At 35.7% G+C, this 18,960-nt stretch overlaps 1 protein-coding gene across 1 annotated transcript; it reads right to left on the bottom strand.

Moving 5' to 3' along the window:
• Positions 1-7,875: 7,875 nt before the first annotated feature.
• LOC134615310 (vasotocin-neurophysin VT) lies at positions 7,876-14,496 on the bottom strand. Its single transcript, XM_063459803.1, has 3 exons — positions 14,330-14,496; positions 10,688-10,889; positions 7,876-8,157 (listed from the first exon to the last, which is right to left on the bottom strand). Exons 1-3 carry the CDS (start codon positions 14,450-14,452, stop codon positions 7,994-7,996), a joined length of 489 nt encoding a protein of 162 aa, XP_063315873.1. The 5' UTR covers positions 14,453-14,496; the 3' UTR covers positions 7,876-7,993.
• Positions 14,497-18,960: the final 4,464 nt, after the last annotated feature.

Genomic DNA, 18,960 nt, shown 5'->3' with positions numbered 1-18,960 from the left:
ATGTAGAGAGATGAGAGAGCATATTAATCTTCCTTAGAGTTGGCTGGGCTTAAAGTCATACAGCTAGGCAAGAAGCCAAGAAGTCAAGAGAGGAATCTGTTATAACTAGCCGAGTTCAAGGAGAATAGAAATACACAGGTCAATAGCTAAGCCAAGGTCAGGATTACAGAGATGCACCAGGTTAATAAACTAGCCTAGGTCTGTATACTAAAGACCAACTAACAATAACAAGAAATGCCCTATCGGACTCTTGTCTGATTGAATAAAGACTAAAGTCCATCATGTTCAACATTGGATCCTATTATTTTATGTAGTTGATCCAAAAGATGACAAAAACAAACAAACAAACAAACAAATAATAGCCATTTCCAATTATCCCACAAAAGGGGGGGGGGGGGGGGGGGGAAATCCTTCTTGACTCCATATTGGCAATCAGATTTTGAGTCGAAAACCTGTTTACATGGATATCAATTATATCATTAATATTCTGTTTACGCAAAAAAAATCCAAGCCTTTTTTTAATTATCTATAGAGTGTGATAGCGCAATCTCTTTAGGCAATGAATTCGATATCTTTATTGTTCTTACTGTAAAGAACCCTTTCCTCTGATGTATGTGAAAACGCCTTTCTTCCAGTTTCAAAGGGTGACCTCTAGTTTGTTGTGTATAGTGTTACTTTAATGGCTGCACTCAAACTGCCAGGAATGGGTATAGTATGGTTAGTTAGCATAACTATACACAAATAATGTTGTCTCTGTGCAATTTGCTCACATACACAATAAAAGTAATATTTTAGTAGCAATTTTATGAATTGGCACTCTCAAGGATTCCAGAGAAATTAGTATAAGCAAGGTAAACAATTGCTTTCTTTTATCTATTTTTGTCACATCTACTGTTTATGGCAAATATGGTATTTCTCCTTCTGGCCCAATATTTTAGACCATAGTAAAGAAAAAAAAGGGAATTGGGGGTGCACTTAGAACCTGCATTTCTCAGCAATGTTGCTGCTGTAGAAACCAACATTTATACAATATAAGGATTAAGGAACTTCACACATGTACATATATAGTTTCTAATTCTATAAGGTCACCAAGAATCACCTATACCAAAAAGCAAATATGAGGATTCAGTTCCACCATATGGACATGTGAAATGTGAGTATATACATCAAAGCACTATCACTTTAATTGTTTCGTTTTGACGCATTTTTTCGTATTGTGTTTTTGATCACATACAATTTTCTTTATATATATTCACAATGCTCTTACAATATTTGTTGAAAAACATTTTAGCTCATTTAGCACTTGCACTATTTAATTTGTCTATTACTGAAACCGTGCTGGGCTTAACATGACATGTCCATGTCATTATGGTGGAACTGAATCCCAATATTTGTTTTCTGAGATAGGTTATTTCAAGTAGTCTTATAAAATTTGAAACTGTATTTTTCTGTGTGCACCGTTCCTTAATCCGTATATTATATAAATATTTTAGACCCTGTCTGAAATATTGGAATGTCAGGAATAATGTATAACTATTAAAAGTCTTTAATGACAAAAATATTCTTAAGGGATCAAATAAGGAATACAAATTGCATAAAGTTGCATACTTTAACTTAAATATCACTTTTACTAAAAGTTGCATTTCCCATGACTGCATATTTAGAGTTACAAAAAAAAAAAACATATTCTACTTTTCAGTTCACTTTTTAATATTATTTTTATCTGTTATAATATGAAATAAGAAAAAGATGTTGATAGATCTTGGTTAAGTGATGGTCAAGGTACTGGATTTAAAAAGCTGACATTAATTTCCTTGACTGAGAACATCAAGTATTAGGGATAATTGGTTGGAAAAAGCTGATATTTGAAAAGCAGTTTAAGAATCACCTGTTTTTAAGTGCGGACATGAAGACTATGCTGTTCACTAATCCTTATTTTAATTTGTGCTGCTCCATACATCTCTTAACAGTTTTACTTTAATCAAACGCAGACTGTCTTGTGTCACGATCTCTGGTTCCTCATAAAAATTCCTCCTCCGCTCAGCCTTTATAAAAACTGTCTTTTGAGCTCTCTTCTCTCTTGAGACATCAGGTTCGCTGTGACTGTGAGACACCCCTTTCTTCCCTTGACCAGCTAAGACCATCTTCAACAGGTGAGTAGAGGATCACAATGACCAACAAGTGGTTTTTTTAGAGTTAGTCTCACATTAGGAATGGTTTTGTTGAGGTAATTGTCCATAATTGCACTTAACCAGTTTACTTCCAAAATAAAACTTTCAGAACCACAAATTTACTATGAAAGCTAGCTTGAGTGAGGGATAAAATTGCAGAAGTTATCAGCTAGAGTACTCACCCCGTACCTTGATTTCTTGAACCAAGTCTGGAAGACATTTAGAAGCCAACTTGACACAAAGGGAAACCATAGACTTTTTGGGTATACGGTAAATTGAATATGCTTTTATTACCTCCTCCAACATGTCTAGATTATTAGTTTTTTTGTAAATATTTTAGAGTTACTTTTTTAACAAATTAACTGAGCTTTGTCAAGCTGAAGTGGTGATCCAAAGTTCCCAAGGAAAACCTAAAAAAATAGAATGTCCTGAAGATACCGGTCTCCCTATTACCCACCCATTCTAAAGATTTCTGAATCAATCAAGTTCCACCACAAGAAATGAGAACATGAACCAGAATACATTTCTGAAAATTTGTGTTAAAATATTTTATTCTGTTGTTGCCTCATTCATAGATACAGGGCCATCTATGAGCAAATTTCATGTGCGACTCTTGCAATACAGGTGTATCATGTATATTGGACTAGGGCATGTAGGAGTGAAGAGAATGACAGGTCCGTGTTGATGATAACATGATGACAGGTCTTCCATCCAAACACAATTTTGGAAATCAACACATTCTTATTGAAGCCTTGAAATTATGTGTTAATGAGATGATTCATTATCATGAATAATTATACAGTTTCCAATACGAAAGAGAGGCAATTATATTAATTATTTAGCAGACAAGGTCATGAAAGTGCTTTAAAACAGGACAATAGACATAACCCAGTTAATTAGTTTTTACATTAAGGGTTCCAAGTAAGAAGATACATATTTGAATTTAGAGTTATACCTGTTGACAGTTCTCTAAGATGTACATGAAGATGTAATGTGTCTGAGTTAGTTTAAATGAAGACTTATAGGTGATACCTGGAAAACTGTCCGATTTAAATGTTTGGGAGAACCATTGCTAATGAATTTAAAATTACTGGGATAGCCTAGAATCTCATCAGTGTATTAACCATTTGTTAGAGGCGCAATGAAATTCCTAAAACTTGTTATAGGGAATTTTTTATTTCCAAATGAAAAGTTTCAGTCATGATTGAGCTATTTGGTCCTTATGTGTCTTCAGAATTAAGGTTACTAAGAATAAAACCAAGCACAACAATACACTGTATCATTAAACACTCATTACCGCATCCTAGGTTAACTTGGGATAGCTGCTTTAATCTCTTTGATATAATTAATTTCTTTTAAATATTATGTCACAAATAGTGTTTTAATATGCAATACATTTTTAATTTAGTAAACATTCTATCATGTCTTGCTCACTGTGAAAAGTTGCTAATCATCTGAAATAGATTGCATTTTCAAACCTTTTTTTCAGCTTCTGGGAAGAATCAGTTTTCATACGTGAAACCATCTCTAGGTACTAGATCTTTATTAGATTTTTATTTATTTTTTTCACATCTGTTTGTTTAATATTTTTTATTAAATCAAAGAAAAAGACTTACCCTTCCAAGACGCCTTATGGAAAGTTATGATGTAGCAAAACACTAAAGTGGTACTTACCTCCTGTGTGCACTTCCTCCCTGACCCCATATCATGCTGTGGATTGAGATAATGTCAGTGCATTGTGTAACAATACATAATTTATTTAGATTTTTTTTTTAAATAAAATGGCTGATGCTTGACCATAAGCTCCCGGCATGGGCTCGCTAAAATCACCACCTTTAGCGTATTCCTGGACACAGACAGTTAAGAAAATAATGTTGTTATGTGCATTGGGAAAATATATTGTGCTAGATTGCTAGGTTATCATTGTTTTATGGGGCACATGCATTTTGCCTTCAGTGTTGCAAGGCATTTAAGCACTGCCCAGCAGTTTGTGAAATCCACATACTTCCAGTTTAATATAAACTGACTAAATGTCAATTGCTAACCAAAAGAAAAAAAAATCATTATTTGCAAGTCTGTCCCAGCAAAGACAGAGTATTTAATGTAATTAATGTAAGTCCCATTGCGATGTGCACTCAGCATGGTGCTATAAATGTAATGAGAATATTAAGATTTCAGAATTCAAGCATCCTGTGTACTCACACTGAGCAATGCTCTCAAAGGAACTTTAGCAACAATGTAAGTGAGCTTTTTCCCAGACACTGCCCCTGAAACATAAATCAGAAAAGAGAATGGAGAGTGCTGAGTTCAATGACTTCTTAATTTAGGAGAAATCTATGTATTAATTATTGATTCCCTTTTAATTAGAAGGTCTGCCCTTTGTCTCTCTTACTAACGACGTCTTGCAATGCTTCCCTTTTACACCATTCAGCCAAAGCCTTCTTTCGGTATCAATAATACGACGTAATTATTAATGTATTCACAACTAGAGCTCATTAATAGATTTATTGGCTCTGAATAAAACATTGTGAGTTCTGTTTATCAAAATAATTTAGGCTAAAGAGGAAAACATTTTTTTTAATTTTTTTTTTTTTACTTTTTAACGTTTTTGTTTGGCTGCTTCGACGATAAATCTAAAATATTGTTCCTGCTGTCTTTTTATTTATAACACACTGTTTTTGTTTATCCAAAACTTGTGAATACCCTTTGCAAATATTTGACTTCTCTTTTTCAACAAATACTGGATTGCAATAATGGGAGTTATACTCCAGGGATGTATTTTCTCTTGTGTTCTCATATTCTAGAATTGCTTAGCAAGTTTAATTAGGAAAAAGCTCTTAGCTCAGATTGGGCTGGGCAATATTGCCCCATATACAACAATAGCTGTTGTTTGAGTACAAATCCCATAATACTCCAGTCATATATGAACATGTCAGATCGATAGAGTAAACCTCACCCTGTGAATGCACAAATAGTGCAATATTGAGAATTAATTAAATTAATAAATTTAAAATATGCAGAAAAAATAAAAAGGAATAAGAAAAAAATTAAAACGCGTGTCAATTTTCCCCTTTAAAAAGCAAATTTCTCCTGTTCCAGGACCATGGGAAATAAGTAGGACATCCAAGCCGGTCCTAAATCCAAGCCGGTCCTAAATCCAAGCCGGTCCTAAATCCAAGCCGGTCCTAAATCCAAGCCGGTCCTAAATCCAAGCCGGTCCTAAATCCAAGCCGGTCTTGGTTTTCCTTGGTTTCAGACAGATTCGTTGCATATCCCCAAATCCCTAACCAGGTAATATCTATTATAGGGGATATTAAATAAATTGTTCTGAAAAGCGAAAATTAAAGTCCATTTTGATCGTATTTCTTAAAGCGTTCTAAAAGTGATCTCAAATGTAACAAATATCTTGTTATCAAATATCTTAATCCAGTTTCTGCTGAAATTTCCATATCAGAAGACTGCTGAATTTAGATTCGATGTAAAATTTTGGCAGAAAAAGTTGGTGGACAGACTGATTTTCTTGCAGAAAGAATTAAGTGTATTCAAAAACAACAACTGAAAAAATCCTGACAGATCTAACAAAGTGTGCCAAAAATGCAATTAAAATGATAAATAAATCTCCCCCTGTAGGTCCACCTTATGTAGAAATACAAGCTATCACATGAAATAGACAAGCCAAGCTACAGACTTTTCTAGCATAGCATGTAAAAAGCAAGGTCACCCTGTTATCACGAATGCTTATAAAAGATAAATCATTCTAGGAAGCCGCGAACACAAAGCAAACTTTCACTGGTTTATAAAACTCTGCAGTAAAAAAAGGATATTTGGAAACTCACAGACTTATTCATTAAAGTGTGAATTCAAAGTGAATTTCAAATTTAAGGTCAAAATAGTTTAATAGGAAAAAATCAAAAAGTAAAAAGTCAGTTATGCTTTCAGATTGGCTATTCTGGCCTTAAAGGGACACTATTGTCACCAAAACAACTATAGCTTAATGAATCCGTTTTAGTGTTTAGATCAGTGATAGCTAACTTTGACACCATAAATTGTTTCTGGACTACATTTCCCATGATGCTCAGCTAGCTTTTGGAGTCTAAAAGCTAGCTGTGCATCATGGGAAATGTAGTCCATAAACAATTTATGGTGTCAAGGTTAGCCATCACTGGTATAGCTCATGCCCCTGAAGTCTCACTGCTCAATTCTCTGCCATTTAGGAGTTAAATCACTTTTGCCTGCATGAAAAAAATGGCTTCATTGTCAATCACATGTTAACTTACTCTAAAAGTCTTTTATCTGCTTCTCTATAAATTTAATGTTAATCACAAAACAGAGGCCCCTGCAAGGTCTTGCAAACTATTAACTGAGCAGGCGATATTAAATTCTAAATTAAACAGGCTATAAAGGAAGTTTAAACATTAGATCTTTATTTACAGAAAGTGTTCAGAAAGGCTGTGCAAGTCACATGCAGGGAGGTGTGACTATGGTTCATAAACAAAGGGATTTAACTCCTAAATGGCAGAGGATTGAGCAGTGAGACTGCAGGGGCATGATCTATACACCAAAACTGCTTCATTTAGCTAAAGATGTTTTGGTGACTATAGTGTCCCTTTAAATTTAAAATTCAAATTGAATTTAAATTCTCACTTTAGTAGGTAATTCTGAGATCATGCACTATATTTTTGCCATTACCTCCTACTCTGTATGGTCATTCAAGGTATCTCCTACTCTTTCCTGTAAAATAATACTTGTACATTACATTAAACTGTTACAGATTATGCTACGCACACCAAACAAAACATTAATGATGCCCATTACATGTTTTTATTGTTGTCAAGGAAACAGATGCTACTTCTGAAATAAAATGATGATACATTTTATTTTAATACAGATATGTATACAGTAGCATGTGTTATTTTACTACCAAGAAGAGTTTTAATGGAAGATACATATATATAGTTTTGTGTATCTTGTATGCTCATATATCAAACAAATCCCATATTTTTTCTTATTCTTTGAAATGAGGACAAGTTACCACAAACTATCCAGTTCTATTCATTTTCTAAATGTAATAATGTGCAGGTTACCCTAAAATGACAGTCGGATGCAAAACCAATCAAATGGCCACAAGCCAAACTTTTTCGAGTCACTCCATATTGAAACCTTGGAATGTGCATTCTTACATGTCTATTGAAAGATCTATGCCCAAGTCAGGAACTGCTCAATAAAGAGAGAATAAAAGAGATCATCTTCCATATCTCCCCATGCATGGGTTGTAGTTACATAACCCCCTTTATTTACTAAAATGAGCATTCAAGTGAATTCAAATTTCAGATTGAAAGTCACAATAGCCGAACAACTGGAAAAAGTATCTAAGTCAACTAGGCTTTCCGTCCAAATACCCCTGTCTTAAATGTGAAATTCACTTTGAATTCTCACTTTGGCGAACATCCCTGATAGTTATTGGTGTTGTATTGCTATGCTACAACAGCAGGGAGAAATTCCAGATTACTGCTTCCATAGCATATGTGTGGATCAAATTAGAACTGTACTTCCCATCATCTGCAATTTATATGTGTGAATAAAATCTGGAGGACATTATACATTTATTAATTTGTTTTCTTATGTTGACGATTCCTGTCACCCCCACTAGAACTGTAAATAAGTGATGTAGTCATTTCATATTAACAGTGCAATAAAACTTTATTTGTTCTATGTACAATAAACCATTAGTTATTTTATTTCATTACATTCTTAAATAGAGAATTTGATTTAATCACATGATACAAAGAAAGATATTTGTTACAATAGATTAATTTCCGAGCTCAATAGAACTGGTGTTTTCCTTGTTGCTGTCTGTTGGCCATGTGCATGAGCCTCAGGAGGAAATCGCTGGCGGAACCGTCCATCTGGGTCATGTTTTTCTCCGGGGGGACCCGTCGCCCTTCGCTGTCCTCATCTAAGCAGCCAGAGTCTATGCTGCAGTTGTCTACGAAGAATGTCAAAAGAAAGACAAAACAATTTACCATGGACACCGAGGTCAGTTTCCATTGTAACAAAAGTTAACAATCTATACTGTTCTGTTGTAAAAAAGGCAAGCAAATATGGTATTGTGCATACTTAATTATTAGATCTAATCCTCAACAATATACATAGAAAGATTTAATTATAATCACACATCACTGGCTCAAAAATATAACACTCAAGCAATAATGATGTACCAAATTTCCCACAGTGCCCTGCAAGTCTTTGAGCTGGATTAGCATGATATAAATTGTGGTTTCCGTACATAAGGGGTACTATGGTTTATCATCTATAAAATATAATGAACTAAAAAACACTAAACATTCTAAGTAAAAATAAAAAATACCTAGAAATGAAACATACATTAATTAAGCAAAAACCTTTTACTTCATTATACCAAAGAAATCTTAATAAAGTGGGTACTCTGTAAAGAAAAAATACCAAGCTATACTATAATATTAAAATTGTATGCAACGTATGATAAAACATATTTCGGAAAATACAGAAATTACTAACTAAAGGACACACAAGTATATAATAAAATAAAAAAAAAGGATTGTGTCATTTTAATGAATCCTTTCTCTACGAAACTTCCCAATTTTAAAAAATAGTATAGCGTGTATTTAAAACATGTCGATACTAACTAGTAAGCTATATAAATACAGATATGAAAGCATTTTTTATTAGATGGGGTTCTGAGGTTCCTAAAAATAATGAAAATAAGTAATTTTGCATAAATGTATTTTTTTTTAACTTATTTGTTTATCATTGATGGCAATAATGGGTGGGAAGGGGGGATAGAAGGTTTATGTACTGTATTGTATCCCTACTCTTGCTCAAAAGCAAAAATACAATTTAGTAACATATACTGGGTATAAAAAAATAGCTAATTAAATACAGTCAAATACCCTGCCTATGAGTGTTTGGGCAGAATTAATGGGCAGGAATCAAGCTTTCTAAAATGACCCCAACATAAAAAATACAAGAGTCCTTGTGGTTTGCTCATTGTGCCCAGAGCTCTTATTTCTTTTTGCTCTTTCTTAGCTCCTGGGATGCAGCCATGAATTAAGAAAAACAAAAGGTGATGTAAAGTGTGAGAGAAGGAAGCGGGGGCGGGGGGGGGGGGGGGGGCACAGGGGTGTTCATTTTTGAAGAGTGGAATTTAAACCGAATTTTGGGCTAAATAACCAAACTGGAAACATTCTACATGTAAACTGCGTTTCCAATTAGGCTTTTTGGTCTAAAATGTAAAATTTACTTTCATTTCACGTTGTCTTCCCAACAATTCACAATTCAGCGAATACCACTATTGGTTTCTGTTATGGGAGGTATCCCACTTTAACTCTCTCTTACCATATCCTGCTACCCTCCCCATTCAAGATGATTACTATAAGGGAGCCCTAACTGACCTACATGCTTATTGATTTATCATGCCATCCACGTCATCACATGGTGCTAGGGAAGACAGCCACAAATGGGAGACTGCATCTACTGGAACCACATCCCTTAATGGGACACTCCAAAATGCCTAAAGCACTTCTGCGTGCTGAGGTACTTTATATGTGACGATTGTGTCCTCTGGTTTTCACTTTACAAAATATGCATAATTTAATAGTAATTGACACTTTTATAAATTAACATGGTTATACCCCATTCATTTTAACACAAAGAAACATGTCCTGGAATTTATTTTTTGCAGAAATCTGGTATGTGAGATGTATTACGAGACCTGTGAGATTCCTCCTAATTCATTATATATATATTTATGAATTAGAAGGAAAACACTTGTCTCTTTAAGTAATTAACTTACAATCTAAAAAAGCATTTTTTTAGATTTGTAAGTATGTTTGGGCAGGGACGACTTTACCCGCCGTTTCTTAATGCCGAACGTGATTTGCTAGACGTATTTGCATTGTTTTACCTAAGGAAATTGCTAAAGCTGGTAACAGTTGACAGAAACTATTTACTTTGTCAAAGAGTTATCAACCCCGCATGGTAAATCTGGACAATGCGAAGCGCCTGCTAAATGAGGTAACGCAATAATATCAATCCCTCTAAGCCTCACTAATTACACTAATGGAAACAATGAGGAGTCTGCCTAGCATTATTGTCCTGTCTAAAGAACTGCAAACCAATTGTCCCATTGGACAAAGCATTTATAGAGACTGTAATAGAACAGCCTTCATAAATTTTCATTGGCACCCACAGATTACATGTAACAAATAAGCAGCGGGTCTATTGAGACCATATTGCAATCCTTAAGGAGTTATGAATGAAATCCTTAAAGGTTCTTAGCAATGGCAATAACCCAATTTTTATTTGTACGGACCACGATAGGCAGTGTCTCATACAATAGTAATGGGATTGCCATTTTTTTTTAGTTAGTCCCTATTTGCTCTTTCTACCTAATACTCCATGCACCTGTAGTTTAGTCTTGTTTGTTACAGATGTTACAGGATTTTTATACTATGAGATGAAGGATTTTCCACCATTACCATCAGTACAGCATATTCCTGGGGCGGCACATCTTCCACCGGTACTGCAGGGCTTTCCTCCGGCTTCACATGGAGAAGGCAAGTAGTTTTCTTCCACACATCGCAGGGTCTCAGGTGTCCCAACATAACATCCCAGATCTTCACCACAACAAATGTTTGGGCCAAAGCAATTTCCTCGATTCCCAGGACCACATGGTATGCACTGCAAGGAAAACAAGCAATGCTATAGCTATCTGGCACACATTGTCATCTGTAAAAGCAAACAAACAGCTACACTAACCTGGTATGTTCCCTATAATGCTGGGGTAACAAACCTCAGAATACCAAATGTTTGTAAGATTTAATTTGCTTTTGGCGCAGCTACCACTTTAGTGTTTAAGTGCTCACAATGGAACAGTGGAACATATTTTTATATCAATTCCTCTTAAACCGATTCACTAATCATTAGCAAAATGAGAATTAACTCTTAAAAAGGGGTACAAAATAGGAAATGTATAACCTGCTATCTGCTAGCCTGCTAACCACATTTATAAGTTTTCCCCAGAATTGCTATTATTAATTGCTAATCCGAAAGGTCTGCAGATAAATTAGTTAACACATACGATGTATGCAAGGTGACCATAAAGGCGAATTATTATTTATAAAGTGCCAACATATTGCTCAGAACTTTGCAATTATAGAAAGAAGATATTTGGAGGTGAAGCAGGCCCTGATCAGAAGAGCTTACAATCTATGAGGATTTAAGGTAGGCAGATTTATATCTGTTAGTGTCCTGTCCAAGGACACTTACTAGTAAGATGGATCTGACAGACACAAGAGGTCGCGCAATTATAGCTGATCATTTGACCAGACTGACGGAATCTGGATCTCCGTCTACGAGTTCAGAGAATAGAATAAGACACAGATACAAGTGTAAGGTCTAACTCTGCTCTAGTTTAAGACAATTAAGTTTATACATAGCAAGATAATGAAAACCGATGGCTGGCAAATAACCATACGGCAAAATTTACACCTTCCGGAGACATTTAGGTTATATTTGCTATTTTTCAAAGCTGTTATTTAGTTTAAAAGGTATTCTGTTTTTTATATTGTTAATTTTCCTCCATCCAACATGAGCTGCTGTATTATGGAATATTCTATAGACAGCAGTTTACCTGTCTAACTGTTTGGATCACTGGCAGAAGCCTGAGGAGTTTAAGCCAAAATAGTTGAATTATCCAACTAGTCTAGAAGGTTTTCTTTGAGAATAGTCTGTTGTTTCCTCAAGGAGTACCTAAGTAGTTTTCATAATGAAAACATAATTTGTTTTCATTAATTTTTTTATATTGTACATAGCTTTATTTTCTAAGGATTAGAGGCGCAATAAGAATTCACATTACTACTTATCCTCATAGATTGTTAGCTTGTATGCCTTCTTTATCTCATGACCTCACTTGGAGTATTGTACGCAGTACTGGAGACCGTATCTCCAGAAGGATATTGATACCTTAGAGAGAGTTCAAAGAAGGGCTACTAAACTGGTTCATGGATTGCAGGATAAAACTTACCAGGAAAGGTTAAAGGATCTTAACATGTGTAGCTTGGAGGAAAGACAAGACAGGGGGAATATGATAGAAACATTTAAATACATAAAGGGAATCAACACAGTAAAGGAGGAGACTATATTTAAAAGAAGAAAAACTACCACAACAAGAGGACATAGTCTTAAATTAGAGGGGCAAAGGTTTAAAAATAATATCCGGAAGTATTACTTTAATGAGAGGGTAGTGGATGCATGGAATAGCCTTCCAGCTGAAGTGGTAGAGGTTAACACAGTAAAGGAGTTTAAGCATGCGTGGGATAGGCATAAGGCTATCCTAACTATAAGATAAGGCCATGGACTAATGAAAGTATTTAGAATATTGGGCAGACTAGATGGGCCGAATGGTTCTTATCTGCCGTCACATTCTATGTTTCTATGTTTTCTATCTCTTGTGTCTATCAATATTATTTTGTATGTAAAGTACTTGTACTTGTTTTTAAATAAGCCTATTGTAAATCATTACAGAAAATGTATAATTATACAATGAAATATATTTAATATTTTTTTTAAGAACAAGTGGCATCGTTTATAGTACTGATATAGCAGTTCTGGTAAGTTGAGTGTTCTTTTAAATATATTGCCCAAAAATGTAAATTTGAGAAAAAAAATTAAATGAATCTTTTTTGTTTTTAAATAACTAACCACACATTTTCACACAATATAATGAGCACAGTTAACTTTGCACATTATCACATGACTAGTCATCACTACAACCCCCCCCCCCCAAAAAAAAAATTAAATATAGAGATTGTAATTATTATAGGTTTAAATAAATTTGTATATCTGAAACACTCCATTTCTAAAATACTGACACAAAGTGTCGAAGTAGAATTTAACCAATCCTGAATACACCTCAGTAGAGTTACAAACAAAAGGTTTTCTAGATCAGGCAATCCAATCAGGCCACTATATCAAGACTCATATAACTCTCTTTACGTCCTATGATGGTCTAACAATAAGATGGTTTTACGCTTTAATTCTACAACTGAATTTAAAAAGGTTGGCTGACCATGATGGGAATTGCAGTTGAATCAGCTTTTAGGGCCTCTCTTTACAAACCTTCACACATTTCAGCTTAGCTGCAGGCACATCAACTCCCTGATTCTAGGATCATCCAGCCTGCTGGGAGTAGCAGTTCACAGCACTGGACTGTAAAATATGTGCCTCAATGACTAACTTTAGCCTAATCTGAGTGTGCTGTTATAACACAAGTGCCATCCTTTAAGACATGTATGGCAACATATCTCAATATAGAATGCACCTGTAACCATGACTTAATTTCTTACCTGCTCTGTGTTAAGTTTATATATATGTTGGGTATTAATATTATTTTGTATTTTTAACATTATATTGTACTCTATTGTAACAGTGGAATGTTTGTGGACTTAGGACATACTTAAAAACGAGAGAAATCTCAATGAATCCTTCCTAGTAAAATATTTTATCAATAAAGAATTCTCTTTACTGTAGTAGTTGTAGTCTAACATTTATTGGAGGCCTGCAGCCATCCAGCCTGCTAGGAAGAATAAGTTAGTGTTGGGCTGTCCAAGGCAACATGCTGGTAGAAAGAATGAACAGGGAGCTGTCCAGGGTGCTGAACGTTAAACGTTCATTTTATCTAACCACCTGTAGGAATTCAAATCAAAACATATTCCTCTAGAATTGTGTTTTTACTAAAATAAGATAAAACGTTCTTATCTGATATAAATCCTTGCGATCGGAGAGCTTTGGTAGTTTTTCATTTTGAAATGCCCCAAAATTGCCTTGAGAAGTGATCTTTGCATCTGCTCCGTGGTTATGTGTTACTGTAACTAAACTATAGAAATCAGCTAGATACTTGTAGAAGAAAAAGTTTGTTTCTCCCCTGCCGTATTACACACTAGCAAACTCCATGTACAAATCCATACTGCTTATTTTATTTTATATGTACCTAAAAATGCCAATGATGATGATACTAATAATAATACAAATAATAATAATAATAATAATAATAATAATAATAATAAAACTTTAAAGTCTGTATCCATTTGACTACAAGTCTTATATTCCTGTTCACTCACCTGTCGGACCTCTGTGTCAGGGTAGGACCTCTTGCCTCCCCTCGGGCAGTTCTGGATGTAGCATGCTGATGACAAGGCAAGGAGGCACAGAAAGCAGACAGGCACCGAGGCTTCAGGCTTCATCCTGTCTGTGGCTAGGAGGAGGAGGAGGTGTGATTTGCAAAGCTAGCCGGTGTCTGAGTGAATCCTCTTCTTGGTGTGATGCCTATTTATACTTTCATTCACAATAAATGTCGACGTAAGAGTTTGTAGCTCCATTGTTTATTTAACATGCAAACAATGAGTGACAAGCAATTAAAGGAAATCAGGGCACATTGTAACTCTTTGCATTCATCATCCGACCCATTAATGGTCTTCAGGCATTATTCATGACTTGTCACTGGGTGTAATGTGCTTGTCGGTCTGTCTTTCTTTCCGTATGTCTGACTGTCTATCCTTGTTATTGCAAATCTGTCCTGCATTTTACATTGATCTATTTTGCTATTAAGCATTAGTAGTCTGTGAATGGGGATGGCTATTTGTTGGTACTCCAGATGGTGGTAACCATATTTCCCATAATGCTCAGTTCTCCTTGAGGCTATATGAGTGTCATGGGAAATTTGGTTTGCAAACATCTGTTTCTTGGTGGCACTGCTTGCAAAACTGAGCCTGCGAAGCGTAAAGAAGAATTCTGCAAAGTTCTTAAAGTGGAGGAGTCAAAATGGACATCCCATTAGTTTCCATGGTGACTGCTCAATTTGTAGAACTTTGCCCCAGAATTACACTTTATGCATAACCTCATTGTGCATTGGACATAACAATTAACCCTTTCTATGTCTGAAACATTTTTTTATGATTTATAAAATTCACCAGGCAAGGCCAAATTTGGGGATTGCTTTCTTTCAAATTACCATCATACTATAGATAGTATTTAATGTATTAAGACAATATTAGGTATTAAAATATGTTTAACATGAGACAAACTGAGCATCATGTTGTGAGCTATGATTGCATAAATGCAAAACAATTTGTAAAAAAATTGCCCATTTTTACATTTTTAATATAAAAGCAAAACAAAAACAAAAAAAGCTTAGAAAATATAATTTTTAAGGCCCACCATTGCTTTAAATAAAGCAAAAGATGCATTATAGCAAGAGAATGGTAAAGCACTGAACGTTCTAGTGCAGGCAAAACTAAGGCAGCAAATGCTGAAAATGGGAAACACACAGAAAATGGGGACCACTCGAAGCCCCAACAGGTAGTAAACAAATAGTACAAACAACAAGTTGAACCAATTTAAAACATGCTAATAAAACTAAATACTGGGGGGGGGGGGGGGTAAGGGAGGGGAGAGTAAGTACTGTAAAATATAAAATAAAGTCCAGAATTTCTTCTAATGAGTTCTTTTGAAGTCTATTCTGTCCTTGTTAGGTGTATATGTGGAAAGAGGAATAACGATAGTGCAGATAACAAACTGCTCATGTGCCCACTCACATATTTCTGAGCTTTCCTACAAGCTCTAGCATTATGTCCACTTTTGGATTTAGGTGTAGGCAAAGTCAGTCTAGTAGGTCCTGGTAGATAATGAAATAAGAGAGTAAAAACCAATAGTATATTATAACTACAGGGTACATAAGCATACCAAAAAAAAAAAAAAAAAGTGTAGAGCTTGTATAAAAGCTCAAATTTTGGTGGTATAATCCCATCCAGGGATATAGTTGATACACTTGTTCCCCAGCATGTGTTCAGATATATATGAGATATAGGAATATAGTGTTCTCTGCGTTATATTATATGTGAAGAACATGTAAAATGTACTCACAATTTCTAGAGCTCTAGATTGGCTCAGTATTTGTAATTAAACGTGGGTGGAACAATCCCCACAGAGGATCTGAAGGAAGTATGGAGGTGTGCTTCAAGTAGTGCCAGGAACAATGATAAAAAGGGATGTAATAAATAAAAAAAAGAATAAAGACTAGTAGGCTCAAAAATGATTTATTGGTAAATACGTATATAAATAGTTTCCCCTGTAAGGGCTTTTTCAAGTAGCTCATTGTTAATCATTGTTACAGGCTCTGTCCTTTGCACCTGGCAGTCTGTATAGAGAAAGCATACGGAGAAGAGAAGAAATCGAACAATATTTCTATTTATCCTCTTCCTTTTCAATGTATGCCCTGTCTGTGTCTGAATTGAAATGAACTGTGATGTAATTTGGTCTAATATTTGATGCCCATGTTTAACAGTCCATTCTATGAATAGCACATTGAGATACTTGCACATTGTTATTGATAGTTTAGTGATAGTGTGAGGTTACAAGTTAGTCCAGGGTTAATGTTTAAAGAACATTCCAAAAACCTAAAGCATTTTAACTTGCTGAAGTGCTTTATGTTTGAAGTGTGTGTCTTTTTTTATTTTAACAAAAGAGATAATTTCAATGGAAATATGTATGTTTATAAATAAACCTGGCTACACCCCCTGGCTGTCAATCAGACAACTGGTCCAGTTACTTCCTGGTTTGGTTAGCTCAGTGGAGCTAAACTCAAGAGGCGGCAATTGCTCAGAGCACCTGCCTTGCAAAGACTTCTCATTGAGCTGCATTGGGAAGTCTGTGATTGGACAGACAAAGAAAGTCTGGACGGGGTTAGAAGAGGAGGGCTTGCAAAGGCAGCAGACAAGAAAACATTTGCAAACTGTTTTTTTGTTTTTTTTTTAGATTATACCCTAATTAAAAACATGCATAATTAAAGCTTGCATATTTATTGAGGTAAATCGACTAAATAATGCTTAATGTTGTGCAGTATAGTATAGTGTGTTAAGGCAGTGCAGGGGACAAGGGGCAGTTCTACTGTAAGGACAGTACTGGAACATACATACATACATACATACACACATACATTCAGCTGCCATCATTAAAATGAGAACAGATGCAAGCTGGGAGTAAACCTCTCACTAATCTTGGACAGGACATGCATTATAACCCTTTCATTATGGGGATTAATCGCACAGAAGATGTTACCATTCTAAAACATGATCTCTCATTGAATTGATGGCCAGATCATGTAAAAACACATGGTATATTTAAATATTTCCAAATGCAATGTTTTAAATAAGAACACCTTTTATTTAAAGGAACACTTTAGTTTCAGGAATACAAATATGCATTCCTGATACCATAGTGTTAAACTAGTTATTTAGGTCCCCAGCCCCCCCTTAGATCTCAGTAAAAAGATAATTTTCTCCCATGCTGCGCCCTGCCTGGCTCCACCTAAATGCCTTGCTCCACCTCCATGCCTGGCTGTGCCTCAATCTTTATGATCCCAGCCAATCCAATGCTTTTCCATGAATCAATTCATCTCTATGCAGAGTGTGGAGACACTGAACACCAGTACTGCACACTGTGCAGCACTGGACTAGGAAGCACATCTAGTGGCCGCCTGAGAACAAACAAAAGCTTAGAGAAACTCTATAGCTTGCCCCTCGAGTCTCAAAATAGTTGTTGCTCACTTGTGCCATTACAGAGTCAACCTATACCTCTGCAGATCAGACTGATCCCACCCATAAGGGCAGTCCAGAACCAAAATGTAAGCATGTTCTCTCTGCACGAGAGATACAGCAATCCCAGACAATCATTTCAGCCATATTTTGGTCTTATTAGAGAGGTGTAGCTGATACTTCTATAAGTACAGTGAGCACGGGGTCCATATTTGGATTACCCTTTTAACTTGGGGAGAGCCAAGTTAATGCATTGCAACAAAAACAAAGATAATGAGAACTTCGAGGCTGGGCAAAAGCTTAGAGAAACTCAATTGCTTGCCCTTCGATAAATTCCTGTTCAGGTCTCAAAATAGTTTTTATTCACTTGTGCCATTACAGAGTGGACCTATACATTTGCACATCAGACTGATCCCACCCATAAGGGCATTCCAGAACCAAAATGCCAGTTCTCGAGATATACAGCAACCTCAGATGATCATTTTGGTCTTCTTTGGGCCTCATCAATGAGTCTAAAAAGGCAACATTTACATTGAAAAGCCAACAGGGACAAGCTATAGACACCAGAACCACTACATTAAAGGGACACTGTAGGTACTCCTAAAACTTAATTTCATTGAAGTGTTCATAATGCCTGCAGTCCTGCCCCCATCACCTATTCACCCAAAAAACCTGTAGTAAACTAGAGGACTTAGAAGAGCGACTTCAAGCCATGCCTCCAAGCCCTCTTACTTCCCAGTTCTCATACCGTGACATCACAGTTGCATGCCCAGTGCTGTCACATTTTACCTTAGAGAATAATTGTATTTAATGATTCTCCATGGCAGAATCTTTCGCGCATAGCAGCAAAGCGACCAGGGCTCCGATGCGAGGAGCATTGGATTGGACCGTCAACCTGGAGGCACACCTCCAGGATGACATCACTCAAGCAGGAGGTTGCGGCAGGGTCAATGGAGACTCAGCGCTGGAGAAAAGCTGAGTGATTTGTTTTAATCTTTATTATTTCGTTTTTATATTTACTTCCAAAGGGGGATCTAAATTACAAAGGGCATCAGAACTGTAGCATTAGAAATACAGGTATGTATTCCTAATGCTATAGTGTCCCTGTAAGCTGTAGTGGTTCTGGTGACTATAGTGTCCCTTTAAGCGCTATCCTTTTA

This window comes from Pelobates fuscus, chromosome 6 (assembly GCF_036172605.1).
Source record: "Pelobates fuscus isolate aPelFus1 chromosome 6, aPelFus1.pri, whole genome shotgun sequence".
NCBI lineage: Eukaryota > Metazoa > Chordata > Amphibia > Anura > Pelobatidae > Pelobates > Pelobates fuscus.
This window is presented reverse-complemented; position numbering and strand designations above follow the sequence as displayed.

What these genes read in the sequence shown, in the direction of transcription:
- LOC134615310 (XM_063459803.1), bottom strand. Translation starts at nt 14,452, where the DNA reads ATGAAGCCTGAAGCCTCGGTGCCTGTCTGCTTTCTGTGCCTCCTTGCC. An exon ending in CTGACACAGAGGTCCGACAG is followed by an intron (nt 10,890 to 14,329) that starts GTGAGTGAACAG and finishes TTTTCCTTGCAG; the next exon opens with TGCATACCATGTGGTCCTGG. An exon ending in AGGAATATGCTGTACTGATG is followed by an intron (nt 8,158 to 10,687) that starts GTAATGGTGGAA and finishes CATTCTTCGTAG; the next exon opens with ACAACTGCAGCATAGACTCT.